The 12843-nt window shown below is 36.7% G+C and overlaps 1 protein-coding gene across 7 annotated transcripts in view; it reads right to left on the bottom strand.

The window, feature by feature from the left end:
* Positions 1-12843, bottom strand: part of LOC101173166 (uncharacterized) — a 116490-nt gene that overhangs the window by 34083 nt on the left and 69564 nt on the right. For 4 of the 7 annotated variants that reach the window (XM_078932382.1, XM_078932383.1, XM_078932384.1 and 1 more), the window contains 9 exons: positions 11581-11613; positions 8884-8922; positions 8766-8801; positions 6957-6992; positions 6527-6571; positions 6100-6162; positions 5586-5639; positions 3861-3939; positions 2466-2518 (listed from right to left, as the gene is read on the bottom strand). In XM_078932382.1, coding sequence (XP_078788508.1) covers positions 2466-2518; positions 3861-3939; positions 5586-5639; positions 6100-6162; positions 6527-6571; positions 6957-6992; positions 8766-8801; positions 8884-8922; positions 11581-11613 — 438 coding nt within the window. Of the gene's footprint in view, positions 1-2465; positions 2519-3858; positions 3940-5585; positions 5640-6099; positions 6163-6526; positions 6572-6956; positions 6993-8765; positions 8802-8883; positions 8923-11580; positions 11614-12843 lie in introns of all 7 variants that reach the window. The other 3 variants (XM_011484563.4, XM_023963613.2, XM_023963614.2) reach the window with 1 other exon arrangement.

Here is a 12843-nt window from a genome sequence, read left to right as displayed (position 1 = left end):
AAAAATCCTCCATGACACCATCACTGACAACTGAGGTGCCAAGTCGTCACAACAAAAGTCTGTGCAACAAAAATGATAAAGGACATTATAAAGTGTGGATTATTTTTGACTTGACATTTTTTATCCTGAACAGAAGACACATCAAGAGAAAATGTTTGCTTTTTAAAATTAAAACAGGAATTGAGAAAAAAAACATTGATTAATAGAAAAACAAAAGGGAATTTAAAGCAGTTTGACCGGAAACATTACTTTAAGATCATGGTTAGAAACAACACTATTAGTAAGTGCTGTTTGGATATCTATGGCAACAACAGTTGTGGCTGCTTTTTCATTTTTTTTTTATACACTGAAACCCAATTAGCGTGCTAGACGTCATGCTTACATCTAACCAAAGAAGTTTAAGGAGTCATTAAAGAAAGAAAAGGTTGTTATTGCGCATTAGAGGAGAATGAATACTTAACAGAAAAGGTAAAGTGTCTATCCTCTACCATGGCCCTGTAGTGTCTTCAAGTGTTTCCTCTTCTTTGCTTGTATTGTGCTGTGGCCGGAAGCCGTAAATGAAAAGAGGCTTATGAAGAATAAAGTGGGATTTAAACATCCGTTGTATTGTGATTTCCTTTCTTGATAGCAGCTGACCATGTTCTGCCTCGAAAATTGACCAGCATTGGTTTAGACGCTGATAGAACAAAGTAAATTAAATGGGGCCATTAGAAGATGTATAAAATAAACAGACTTATTGGTCCATTGGAATGGATGTCTTCGATTTTTTTTTGTATTATTTTTTTTTGTATAAGGGGACACTAATGGTTCTATAAAAATACATGTTACATGTTTATATTGTGCCAAAAACATTATAGAATGAATTGACAAAAGTATGTAAGTCCACAGGCATATACAAACCTGTACCTTAAACATGCAAACTCAAAACATCACTAATAGGGTTGGGATCTCAGGAGCTCAAATAATTTCATGGTTCTCTGTGCAACAAGTTAATTTGTGAAGTATCCATACTAAAAAAATATTCCACAGTCATTTGTTTGTTGATTTATGATAAAGGGGAAACTAAAGCAATTCAGCCATGAAGTGGTAGACCATGAAAATTGCCAGAGTGAGTTTAGCAGACGATGAGGCATATTGTAGTCACCATGACAGACCTTCAGACTTCATGTGGCCTTCGGGTGAGCTCAAAAAGAAGGCCTTGAGAGCTCTTATAAGAGCAGAGGCATTCTATCTATACATCTATGAGTTCAATCCAAAGCATCAGATGCAGCAAAAGCGCCCCACTACTGGACTCTGGAGAGATGCTTTCTGAAGTGGCAAATCAACATCTGGCAGTCTGACGATGGCTAGTACTTGTTCGACTATAACTGTGAAGGTTGGTGGAGGTGGGTTCATGGTAGGGTATTTTTAAAAGCTACACTTTACCCCTTATGCTTAAATCACAATGGCCCTTACGAGTGGATACGGGCTGTCTTCTGGTAAAAATTAGACAAACCTGTATGGAGCATGCAGGTGGCCCACAGGAAATGATTAGTTGCAGAGCATTCGGCGAACCCGTTGAGCAAAAATGCAATTTCTTTTTCTCATGCATGCTGTGGGCAACAGGTCATAGTGAAAACACATAAAGTTTGCAAGTCAGGCTCATCGTACACATTTTTTCAATCCCCTCAAACCCTGTGCAAAATGAAAAGGGCCTGTTAATGCTGTTCCTTAGGCTCCTTAGGCTACATGCAGCCAGACTTGTTAGAAATGAGGAAATTACACAGTCAGATTGTGTGGGCATCCAATTGACACTTACGTTTCACCTGCACACCCCGTGCATACAACATTTACATGCAGTCACTAAGGGGCCAGTACACACACCTTACCGACAACTAGGGTGCGGTTTAAGGGCACCATCCAAACAGCTTCACTCGTAAATATTAGGTGTATGTAACTTACATTATCCTTTCAAATACCTCATGGTACACTTACCAAATGCATGCAAATGCATGTGCGATATATGAATTTATACGTGTTTCTTGCATTCGTCATTTGTTGATGTGCACAGATGTTTGTCGAGGGTTTTGGCCGACGTGTCTTTACATAAATTTGGTTTTGAGACACAATTTTTGGTCGGTTGAGAATTGTGCAGTTTACGCATATTTTATGTAGTTTATATACAATTATTACGTAAATCTTACACAGTTTTGCATGATTTTTGCAAGATGCACATGCAAATGTGTGGCTTTCCATGACTTATATGTATGACATATGTATAATGGACTTATTTTCATGTTCTTTGCAGGGTTTATTTGTACTTTTTCCGTGGTTTTAATGTGGTTCATTCATGATACGTCTGTGAAAATTGCTCGTAAAGACCACAACTTTTCTCATCTGTTCTACTTTTCATTCGTGCAATATGCGCAAAATGTCCATAGTGGCTGTGTGACATGGCCATAAGTATGGCTTTCACATGGATTTACCTTGGGTCCACGAGAACCTCTTGTTGAAGAAGATCCATCACTCTGCAAAACCAAAAAGAAAAACACAAAAGGGGGATTCACTGAATCGTCAGTCTTGGACATCCGAGGTGCTCCACCTTCCTAAAAAATATGTTCTAGAGCTGTAATTAAAACATGACTTATAAAACAGTATGAGCTACAAATCCCTGTAAACACTCAGGTGAAGCAATTCATTATGAATTTATGTTGAAGAGCATTTCGTTTCAATGTGGAAGCACAGTGATAATGCCATAGCAGAGAAAACGAAACCCTGATTGGAACTGAGGCAAGTGTAAGCATTATTTACCGTGCAATCCAGATGAGACATTGATTTCCGTGGTCAACATGTATTAGTGTTACAAGCTCTACATTGCACAATGTAAATTAGTTGTGCCGAGGGTGGATTTAGACTAACACAGCAATTCTGCAGTATTAGAAGGGGGATATGTACCTGCTCACTCAGGCATAAAATGGAAACTTAGGCAAGTACAGAACTTTTTGAGACAAAAACAACACAAGTTTTTTTTTTTTGTTGTTGTTTTAAACCTTTTCATAGAAAGAATGCATTTGCACTGTACTAAAAACCATCAATGTCAGTGCATAAATGCAAAGACCAATTGCCTGCGTCTGAAAATAACAGCACAGAATGAGGATCAAGGGATGCACTGATCATTGTGCACTTGAATTAAGTTACACGAGGTACGTAAAAAGCTCCACTCTCTGAAACTGCTGTGAACGCAGAGTTTTCTTTTTTTTACCTTCTTCTTAAAAGCTGAGAGTCAGTTTTTTTTTTCAGTGCATTCAAAAATAACATTAAAGAAAAACAAAGGGATGTCAGCTTTAAATAAAAGCAGTTCTTGTTTGTTAACCTTTTTTTTGACCAATGACACACAAGGTCAGTGTGCTTCTGCAAACACACAAACCCGCGTTCTCCCATTTCCCTAACGCTTTTCCAACATTTATAGTAGTGGAAAATATTAAAGAGGTCAGAGTGTTTCTGCATCTGTCTCTTATTGATCGGCTCAATGGTCCTTGCTTGATCAGTGACTTTGTGTTCAGTTTTCCAAAGAGAGCTGCCACTGACTAAAAGCAACAACGGAGGCACAAAGGCAAGTGTGTAGTTCACAGTGCTAGACATTCTGTAGGCTCTAAACTAGGAGGAGATGATAGACAAGGCTTCATCTCCCTGAGCTCATTCTTTGGGTAAAACTGGTGAACTTCTGAAACAGTGGACAGATTTAGATGAAATCATTCACCTTTTACCCAGGTTTTAGTGAAATCGTACAGTTAAAACCACAGGGTTACTGTCTGATTTCTCCAGTGTAGCCTTCCCATTTTGCCAAGTGTTACTCGAGAACTGACCCTATAAACTCACCATAGATCCACCACTGGATTCCCCAGGCTCCCCCTTTGGACCAGGAAGTCCTGGTGGTCCTGGTATTCCACCAGAATCTCCCTACAAGCAGAAGAAGTGTCAAGCTGGCTCTTTCAGAACAAAAGCACAGAAACAAGTAAGAGTTTATCCCATAAGATACCATGGAGACATAAGCTTAACAGAAAAATATCAGAAATGGATTCTGTGGTCCACATGGTTTGTAGTAAAATACACACATGTATTTTTATAATAAATTGGGTCTGGGTTCTTATGGGTTAAGGACAATAAAAGAGGTCTTCACCCGGTGTTTTACCTGCCTCTGCAACTTTTTCTTTTGAGAACCCTACTCATGTTAAAGTTTAGGGATTATTTTGTACTTTTGTCACATGTTGTGGTAAATATCAATTACTGACAAATATTCAAAGCTTAAGAGGAAGAAAAAAAACATACATTTCAAGATTTAAAACATTAAAAAAGCAACAAAAAAACAACCGCTGCTAGAATATTACACTGTAAAATCACAAAATCTCTGAAAGTACTTTTTCTACTTTCTTAAATAAATATCTTATTATGCTTAGTAATTGAGAAAAAAAAAAAACGTACTTTCCAATTAGATGCAGCAGCTTGCCTTCAGAAAATAAATATTTACTATCTGGAGTTATTTGACCTTGACAACATCTTATAGGCTTATATGCTAATAAGCAAATTATAAACAAAGTTTCACAATATTTTAAGCAAACGTTTTATTTGTGAATGGTCAGAGCATTGGTCTTGTTTCAATAAACAGACTACCTTAAATAAGCGAAACTGAAAAGGTGCACAGATGTATTTAACAGCAACACATATTTATATGTAATTATCAAGACACATTTATTTCTAAATGTCTATTCTAGTCTTCAACGTGATTATGGTCTAGGAATAGGGACAGTTGGAATGTTGAAATGCTTAATATGTTTGGGGATGAAGGTGTTTAAATTAATAGCGCTAAATTTAAAAAGCTCTTTTTTGAGTTATGCCTGCCTATTTTAGGATGCAACACTTCCAATTACCAGAGTAATATGCCTAAACATGAGTGTTTATAGCTAGAGGGCAGGACATCACAACCTATTTTGAGAAATCTTACTAAGACCAATTCTAGTAGTTCTGTCAGCAATTATTTTTTCACTTATAACAGGGAAAAACACGACTTATTCTATATTTTAAAAATTTGTTTTTAGGACTTTTTTCCCAGTGCAAAAAAAATTGCCCACCTCTGTATAGAGTCTTTTGTGGCTTATATACTATAGTGAGCTTTCTTGCCACTTTTTCAAACACTTAATATAGAATGCATCAGGTATAAAATTGCATTAATTAATGCAACTGGAGAGAAAAATCAACAAATAAATAAATTAAAGAATCAACTAACACAACCAGCATAGAAATAAAGGTTTATCCCTTTGGGGTTTTCACTCCCTCCTCCAATGTTTGGAATTTAAGAACAGCTTTTCAAAAGCAAATTTCTGCATCTTTGCCCATGTTAGCACAGTGTTGTGATAGTAGTCAATTTGTGTACCTTTAAAAGAGTTGTCAAGAAGAAAAAACCACAAAGTAAGCAGTTGAGAATGGTCTGCAGGGGGAGTAATCGGAAAGATGCCTTGACAAGTTACCTAGCATGTTTCATTCTGTGATGAAACATCTCAGCGTCATATTTGTCTTAGAAGTGAGAACTTGATTTGAAGTAAACCTACTTTTTCTCCTTTCAGGCCATCTCTTCCAGGTGCCCCTAGCTCCCCTTTTGAGCCCTGTAAACAGAGGAGGAAAAGAGGCACATCTATCATCAGGCCTTCATCTCCTCGTGCACATTTATCTCCTCCTCTTCACTGCTTCAGCAGACTGCGGTGCTCCAGCAAAACTTCCCTTAGCCAGGATTTATGAAATGTGTCTTTTCCCTCCATGCTTTTGAATAAAGACAGATGCTCATTACTGAAGCAGGTGCAGAGAACAGATTGGGCTGCTGCCTCCGTTCCTGGCATAAAGCACAAAGATTTGCCTCTTTCCACTAATTAATTCTTAAATTTGATTACTGATCATCTGTGTAGAAATTGAGGACTTTTTCCTGACTTATTTGCTGTCCCTGCCTGTTGAGGTTTATCAGTTTATCTCTCCCTTTTGCATTGGCGTGTTGAGTTTCGAGAGAGTGGCGACGTGACAGATGCGACAGCGAGGGAAACCTGACTAGGTGTTCGGTTTCAGTCGACTTACTGGCTCGCCTGGAAGTCCTGGCAGTCCTGGAAGTCCAGTGGGTCCAGGTAAACCCTGCTTCCCCTGGGAGAACAAACAAGCATCTTTAATTACCTGCATTTTCTCTTCTTGGTTAGTGGCACAATCATGCACTCCTGCACACTGCCTTGCAAGCCAACAACGTGTCCAATCATTACAAGGACTACTGCATCTGTCTTTTGAACACTTGTTGCAACAGAAGTGATCCATGTATCGCCACAGAAACGACACTTGTGGTTTTATGTCTCATCCTAAATTGAGGAGGTTTAGAGAATAACACCTCATGTTTATGAAGCCCCTCTCATAATACTTGGAGATTATTTATATAAATTAAAGGAAACGGTCCCAAAAGACGGTAAAATCAAGCTGCAATGCAAAAAACAAAAGTTAGATAAATGCAAAGGCTCACCTCTAATCCTAGATCTCCCTTTAGTCCTGGTGGTCCTGTGTTTCCCTGGAACATTACCATAAAATCTAAATAAGAGCCTTAAAGTTACCAGAATAGGAAGTTTTGGAATTTTTGGTAAAAATATGTAATTTATTTGAAAACTCGACAAACCATTAAAGATAATTTTTTTCCATCAATCTTAGTTTTTAAGAGCTTTAGAGAGGAATAAACAAAAGCTGACTTCACTTGGAGATGAGGTGCATTGTGGAAAATAGCTAAAAAGAGTCATTTCTATTGTCAAACAACATGCATGTCAATCCAAGAGCTTTTTCCGCAATGAATATGGTTTTAATAAAGAAGCATAGAAGCTGCAACAACAACAAAATAATTGTTATAGGCTTGTTTTGTTGACAGATGGTGTTGATAATTTTATCTCTATTTTTATTGTCACCTTGAAGCCTTGAGGTCCTGGAGCTCCTATGTCACCCTGAAAACAGTAGAACCACATGAAACATATCCAGTTTCGATGACATACTCTTGAATGAGTCACATTACCCACATTACCCACTACAAACTGAAGGAAAGTTTTTAAAATTAAGATGATTGTAGAGTTTTAAACATATACACTAGTTTATTTCCATGTCAATAGGTTTTAACAGTTCTTAAATATTTGAATATCTTTTTTTTCCAGTAAAAATATATTAAAAACTTTGAAGTTCAACAGCTAATTTTGTAAGTTCATTTTTTGAGGATTGTTTGCAAAGTTAAGGACTATCCTTCATTAATTGCTAATATATTAATTTAAAAGTCATAGTACAAAATCAGCACCAATCAGTTGACTTTTATCTTATCTCTGCTTGTTCTTTCACTTCTCAGCTCTTCTTCAAACAGGGTCCGGCCCGTGGGCCAAATTCAAATTCCCACCGGCCTGCTCTGTTCTGTTATAAAATCCATAATTAACCATTTCTAGACTTCATATCTGAAATTTACAGTCATTTGGCTAAAATATTGTTAAGATATATTTCTGAGTTGAAAAGTATCCAAGTGTAATACAAATTTAATTTAATAGTTCATTTGCTATAAGGGTTCAAAGAACATTGCCCCTTACACATCTTCACCTCAACTCGAAAATAGCTGTAACTTACAATAACTAGGATATTCAAAGATCATTTAAAGCAAAGGTGTCAAACTCCAGGCCTCAAGGGCCATGTCCAAGTCCTTCATGGTTTCCCATTTTCTTACCATTGACACTTCTAATTGGAAAAAAAACACCTGGTCCAGGTAATCTGAATCGATTTCTGTAAAACCAGAAGGATGTTGGCTCTCTAGGCCCCGAGTCTGACACCCAAGTTTTAGAGTAATAAAACATTGCAATGAAATTGTCATTCAGTCTGTGACTTGTATAAATTTGTTTTTTTATCCGCAAAGTACTATTGGTCACTTTTGTTTCGTTAAGAAGACAAAACACTTAACATAAAACTTTTTTCCCTTTCTCTACTTTGCTACTTTGGTAAAGCAAAATTTCTACTGCTCAGCACTTTCTACATCATGATCTCATACTAATGTCTACTACATATATATGGTCTATATATATATATATATATATATACTCTCTCTCTCTCTCACTCTCTCTCTTACTCTCTCACTCTCTATATATGTTTTTTTTTAATCTGAGCAACATTTCCAAGAACAATCCCCTTTACTCTGCTATACTGACAGAAAACTCCACCTCAATTAACATTTAAGCTCTTAACTACTGAAACGCAATCAACTCTAAGCCTTTTCTAAGCTCATTTGTGCCTGAACTCGTGTTAAAAAACAGACACTCCAAGTCAAAGAGTACATCAATATCTGAATTATTAGGTAATACACACTCGATGTTTAGGTTGAGGCTTTAATGTAGTTTATTTTAAAAGATTTTCAGATCTAAAAAGTTTGAAGAAAAGAGAGGAAAAACAAGAATTCTTGTCTTAATATTAATGATCTGGACCCTACATGAAGTCAGAGTATTTCTAGTTTTATGAACAATTACTGAATGGCAGTTTATTTTATGCCTCATTTTGTGCGTCTGAAGAAGTGAAATTCTACCTAAGCAGCAGGTGATCCATTTTTATTTCCAAATCAAATGTCCTTTTTCTTGTTGTTACATAAAAATAGATGTTTTTTTAAACTAAAGGGTTGGATGATGAGTCTGAAAATTCAAACTGAGTCACAGAGGAAACTGTTCTCAGTGGAGAATAATAAGGTAGAAAATAGTTACCTTTTCTCCCTTTTTGGTAATTTCCTCTATTTGATCCTTCAAAATGAAACAAAACAGAGTACTTCAAAATAAGACCATTGTGAAATAAAAAAACAAATGTTACAGCAAATGATCCTACTGTTCCAGAGAGCTGTCTTAAGCCGTGAGCAGTCATCACCTAGAGTAATGGAAATAAAGACACTGATATGTAAATAATCTCCTCTGAGTTTGAAATAGCTGCCAGTGAACATTTATAAAAGGAAAATAAAATGTTGGCCCAGTTGGAACAAAACAGTGGTTAGAAGATGAAATCTTTGTTTGGATAGAATAAAGACTGCAAAGCTCTCCCTTTTAGCAAATCTCTTGAGTCTTTGAATGAAGGATTTTTTAGTCAAACTTTTGTACAAGACTCAGACCTAAAAAGAAGGTTTTACCCTTTTGAGGGCAGTGGCAAACCCAGTCGATGTCTGTGAGCCCACTGCCCCTCTTTGTCACTAATAAACAGAAGCACAGGAAGGTTTATGAAGGGAGGGTAATGATCTGAACCCCTGCTTCTGCTGTGTAAGGAAAATCAATGCTTAACTGCCAAAATTATCCGCCATGGGAAGGCAGAGAGCACAGACAGGGACCGGTACTAAATATTCAAACAGCCTCATTTATCAAATGACTAATGTTTTCCCCTTTACCGTGTGCCATATTATACAGCACATCTCCTAGTATACCCAGGGAGGCCCACACCTCACCACACATCGATGAACACTGGTGAGCATTCTGTTTATAAATTTCAGAGTTTTTCCTCTTCAGAAAGAATTCGATTTAGAGTAGAGCACCAACCATTCAAGTCTAACAGTAAAAGATGACCTCAACACTTTAACAGTCTCCCAAAACGCTTACAAATCTACTTTTATTAAATGAAAACAACTTTGTTGCTCAGACTGAAACCAGAGAAAGACGTTTCTTATATATATATTGTTATGCCATGTCCTCTCCATTTGAATTCCCTGCTAACCAGCAATGAAATGACAACTGGCAACAAAGCCATGGGCTCACTTGAAAGCCTTCAATAAATTGAATGGGTTAGTTCAAAAGGGGCCCAAGTCCAAGAGGTTTGTTTTTCCAGGAAATGATTTTAATGCATAGCTTAAAGGGAGGCTACACCAAATGATTAATACCAGATTTGGCACCAGTTCATTGCTTACAAATGCTGTAATATGAAGCACCTCACTTTTATAGTTTCAGAGGACTAGCAAACTAAAGACTCTGGACTTGGGCCCTTCTTGAATTAAACAGGGGCGCTGCCATATTGGATAACTAGTGCTGCCATCTATGGGATAAAGCTAAACCCATGCAAGAGAGGCCCAAGTCCAGGAATGCATTTTAAATTTCAAGCATAGTCAATACATCACAATGGACTTGGGATTTTTTTGCACATAATCAGATAGCTTTTCCCTTGAAGACCATAGAACATATAATATCTCTATTTTGAAAAATTGTGGACTTGGGCCCCTTTTGAACTAACCGATTCAATTCAACAGGGGGCCGATTGTCTGTGGCAAGCATGAGAAATCATTCAACTGTCAAAGTCCTCACTTTTGGAAACTTCAGAGCAAGCCCAGTCATATTTTAAAGACTTACTCTGATCATCTTTTTATCTATTTTAAAGCTTTCCCTGTGGCCTTTTAATTATGATTATGCCAAAAAAAAATTATAAAACCTGCAGAACTTTCTAATGGGACATAGTTTCTGCAGAGTGAGACCTCACGGTTCACTCTCTCTCCTGCTAGCTTACGGGCCCCCCCACAGCTCCAGCCTAACATTGCCAGTCAAACAAAAAGGGCGAGGATTATTGGAACTAGCCAGCCGTAAAGTTTTGATCCCGATTCCAGCTCAGATGAGGAAATCAAAGACATACATGGATCTATTTGTCTGCAAGTGGATGCATCAGAATGGAGCTCTTTTTCCAACAGTATTTTTACGTCTGCTCCTGATTTAAATGATTTGAATAAAGAAACACTCAGAAATGCAAGTGAGCTTGATTTTCTTAATACATGTCCTCCATCATCAGAAAAATGTCACAAGAACACGTTAAATAGATAAATCCAATGAAAATTGTGTTTAAATGATACTTTCATCTTCTGAAAATCTGTAAAATATATAAGAAAAATATTTCTCTCTTTGGCTGGGACCACCCACTCAGCATTTCAGACTCCCACTTGGGTATTAGGATGCTTCTCAGGTAAACACAGCTATAAAGCCTTTTGCAGAAAAAAATCTGTTCCTGTAATTTACATTTACAAACCTCATAAATGTGTTGCATGACCCACATTATTTCGCACTATGAAGTGTTTTCTGTTTCACATGAAGGATCACAGCGTTGGGGGAGATGTCTTGCTGAAAATATGTTTATATGATGCTAAATAAACAGGAATTCACAGTGTTAGAGCCCCCTAAGCCACTCTTTGTGACAACCCTGAAAGCTGAAAATCATTCACTGTGATGGGCCTGGCAGTTAAGAGGTGACTTAATTACATTAAGAGACAAGCAAGCATTTTTCAGGAAAATATGAAAAAACAAAGCAAATATGCCACAAAAGACCATCCCAGTTTGAATGTCTGTGAATTTTTCTGTGACTTAGGAACAAAAACGATAAGATCATAAAATATATTACATCTGCACCTCTGTCACACAGTGAAAATTGCTTATAAGATGTCATAGCTGCATCCTGGAGGTGTGACAGCAAAAGCAAATAATGCTGCGCTTTTCATTTTCTTGCTTCTATCTCCACATAGAAAAACAAATCTTGCCTCACACAATCGGCAGCATCATTTATACTTACAGGACCAGGGGGACCAGGGGGCCCAACATCACCCTAAAAAGAAAAAAAATCAGAAGAGATGTTATCAAACACTTTCTACAACTATCATTAAGAGTAAACATTGGACACCTTCCCTAAAATGAAGTTTCAGCTGCAATTTATGTATTAAAAAATGACTAATCTAAGAAATTCTTTAAACCAGTAAAGAAACCAAAAAATAAATTATCCATTGGTTATGTTACATGATGCTTCTGCAGAGAACTCTTTGTGGTGTGACAGTTATTTAAACACAGATTGCGTCTAACAACCCGTACATGTATTTATTGGGAAGCTCCAGAGATCTTTACATTCCTTTAGTCTATTAGGTGCAGTCTTAAACCAGCCTCTGCTTTCCATCCCATGACTCTTCTACTTTGGGTAAAGAAAAAACCTCTGCTTTATCTAAGTGATAAAATGTTATAAAAAAAACAATCATGTTGTAGTTTCCACAGAGAGAAAATAAAATAATGACGATTCAAATCCTGTTCAAAAAGGGCTAAATGCTGGAAACGTTGAATACTTCAAAAGCGTTAGTTACTCAGTCAGAATTTGTAAAACGGAGCACAATCTCTCCAACACATGGTGTTATGCCAACATTCATATTTAAGTTCATATTAAATCTGAAACACAATATAAAGGCAACTTGGATCTACAAAGTTGCTGCTTCCAGTGGAAAAACAGATCAGAAAAACAGCAAAGGTTGGTTTTGAGACACACTCAACAACAGAATAGTTCATGTATTTTTATTTTGTTTAATTTTTCTTTAAACTTTTAAGGTTTTGGCAAATCAATTTTGTCTATCAAAGAGTTATTACCTTGAATTTTCACATATTCAAAAAACAAATAGTACCCATAAATACACAGCATGTGCTACATAAGTAACCTGCAAGGACCATACCGTAAAAAAACATTAATGAACTAATACAGGTGAAATCTTCAACCATTTCACCTAAGCTAATTTGCAGGGTGCTATTTCAATAAGGGTAAGTGTTTGCAGATTTTCCAGGACTCTTCATGCCTATATTACCATGATTGGAGGCATATTACTAAATTATGTCCAATGGATTTTTAGTTCACTTGTCAAATTAGAAAGAAAAGAAAGCGTGGAATAATGTTTCCTGTAATATATAAATTGTACTCAAACTGGTAAATGAGCAGTGCAATACTTTTTATAAAGTGTAAAAAAGGTTTATTACCTAGTTTGGAATTTTTTTTTATTTTATTTTTATGAATACTTGTTTATCT

The sequence above is a fragment of the Oryzias latipes genome, chromosome 15, assembly GCF_053564925.1.
Source record: "Oryzias latipes strain Hd-rR chromosome 15, Olatipes_Hd-rR_3.1".
NCBI lineage: Eukaryota > Metazoa > Chordata > Actinopteri > Beloniformes > Adrianichthyidae > Oryzias > Oryzias latipes.
This window is presented reverse-complemented; position numbering and strand designations above follow the sequence as displayed.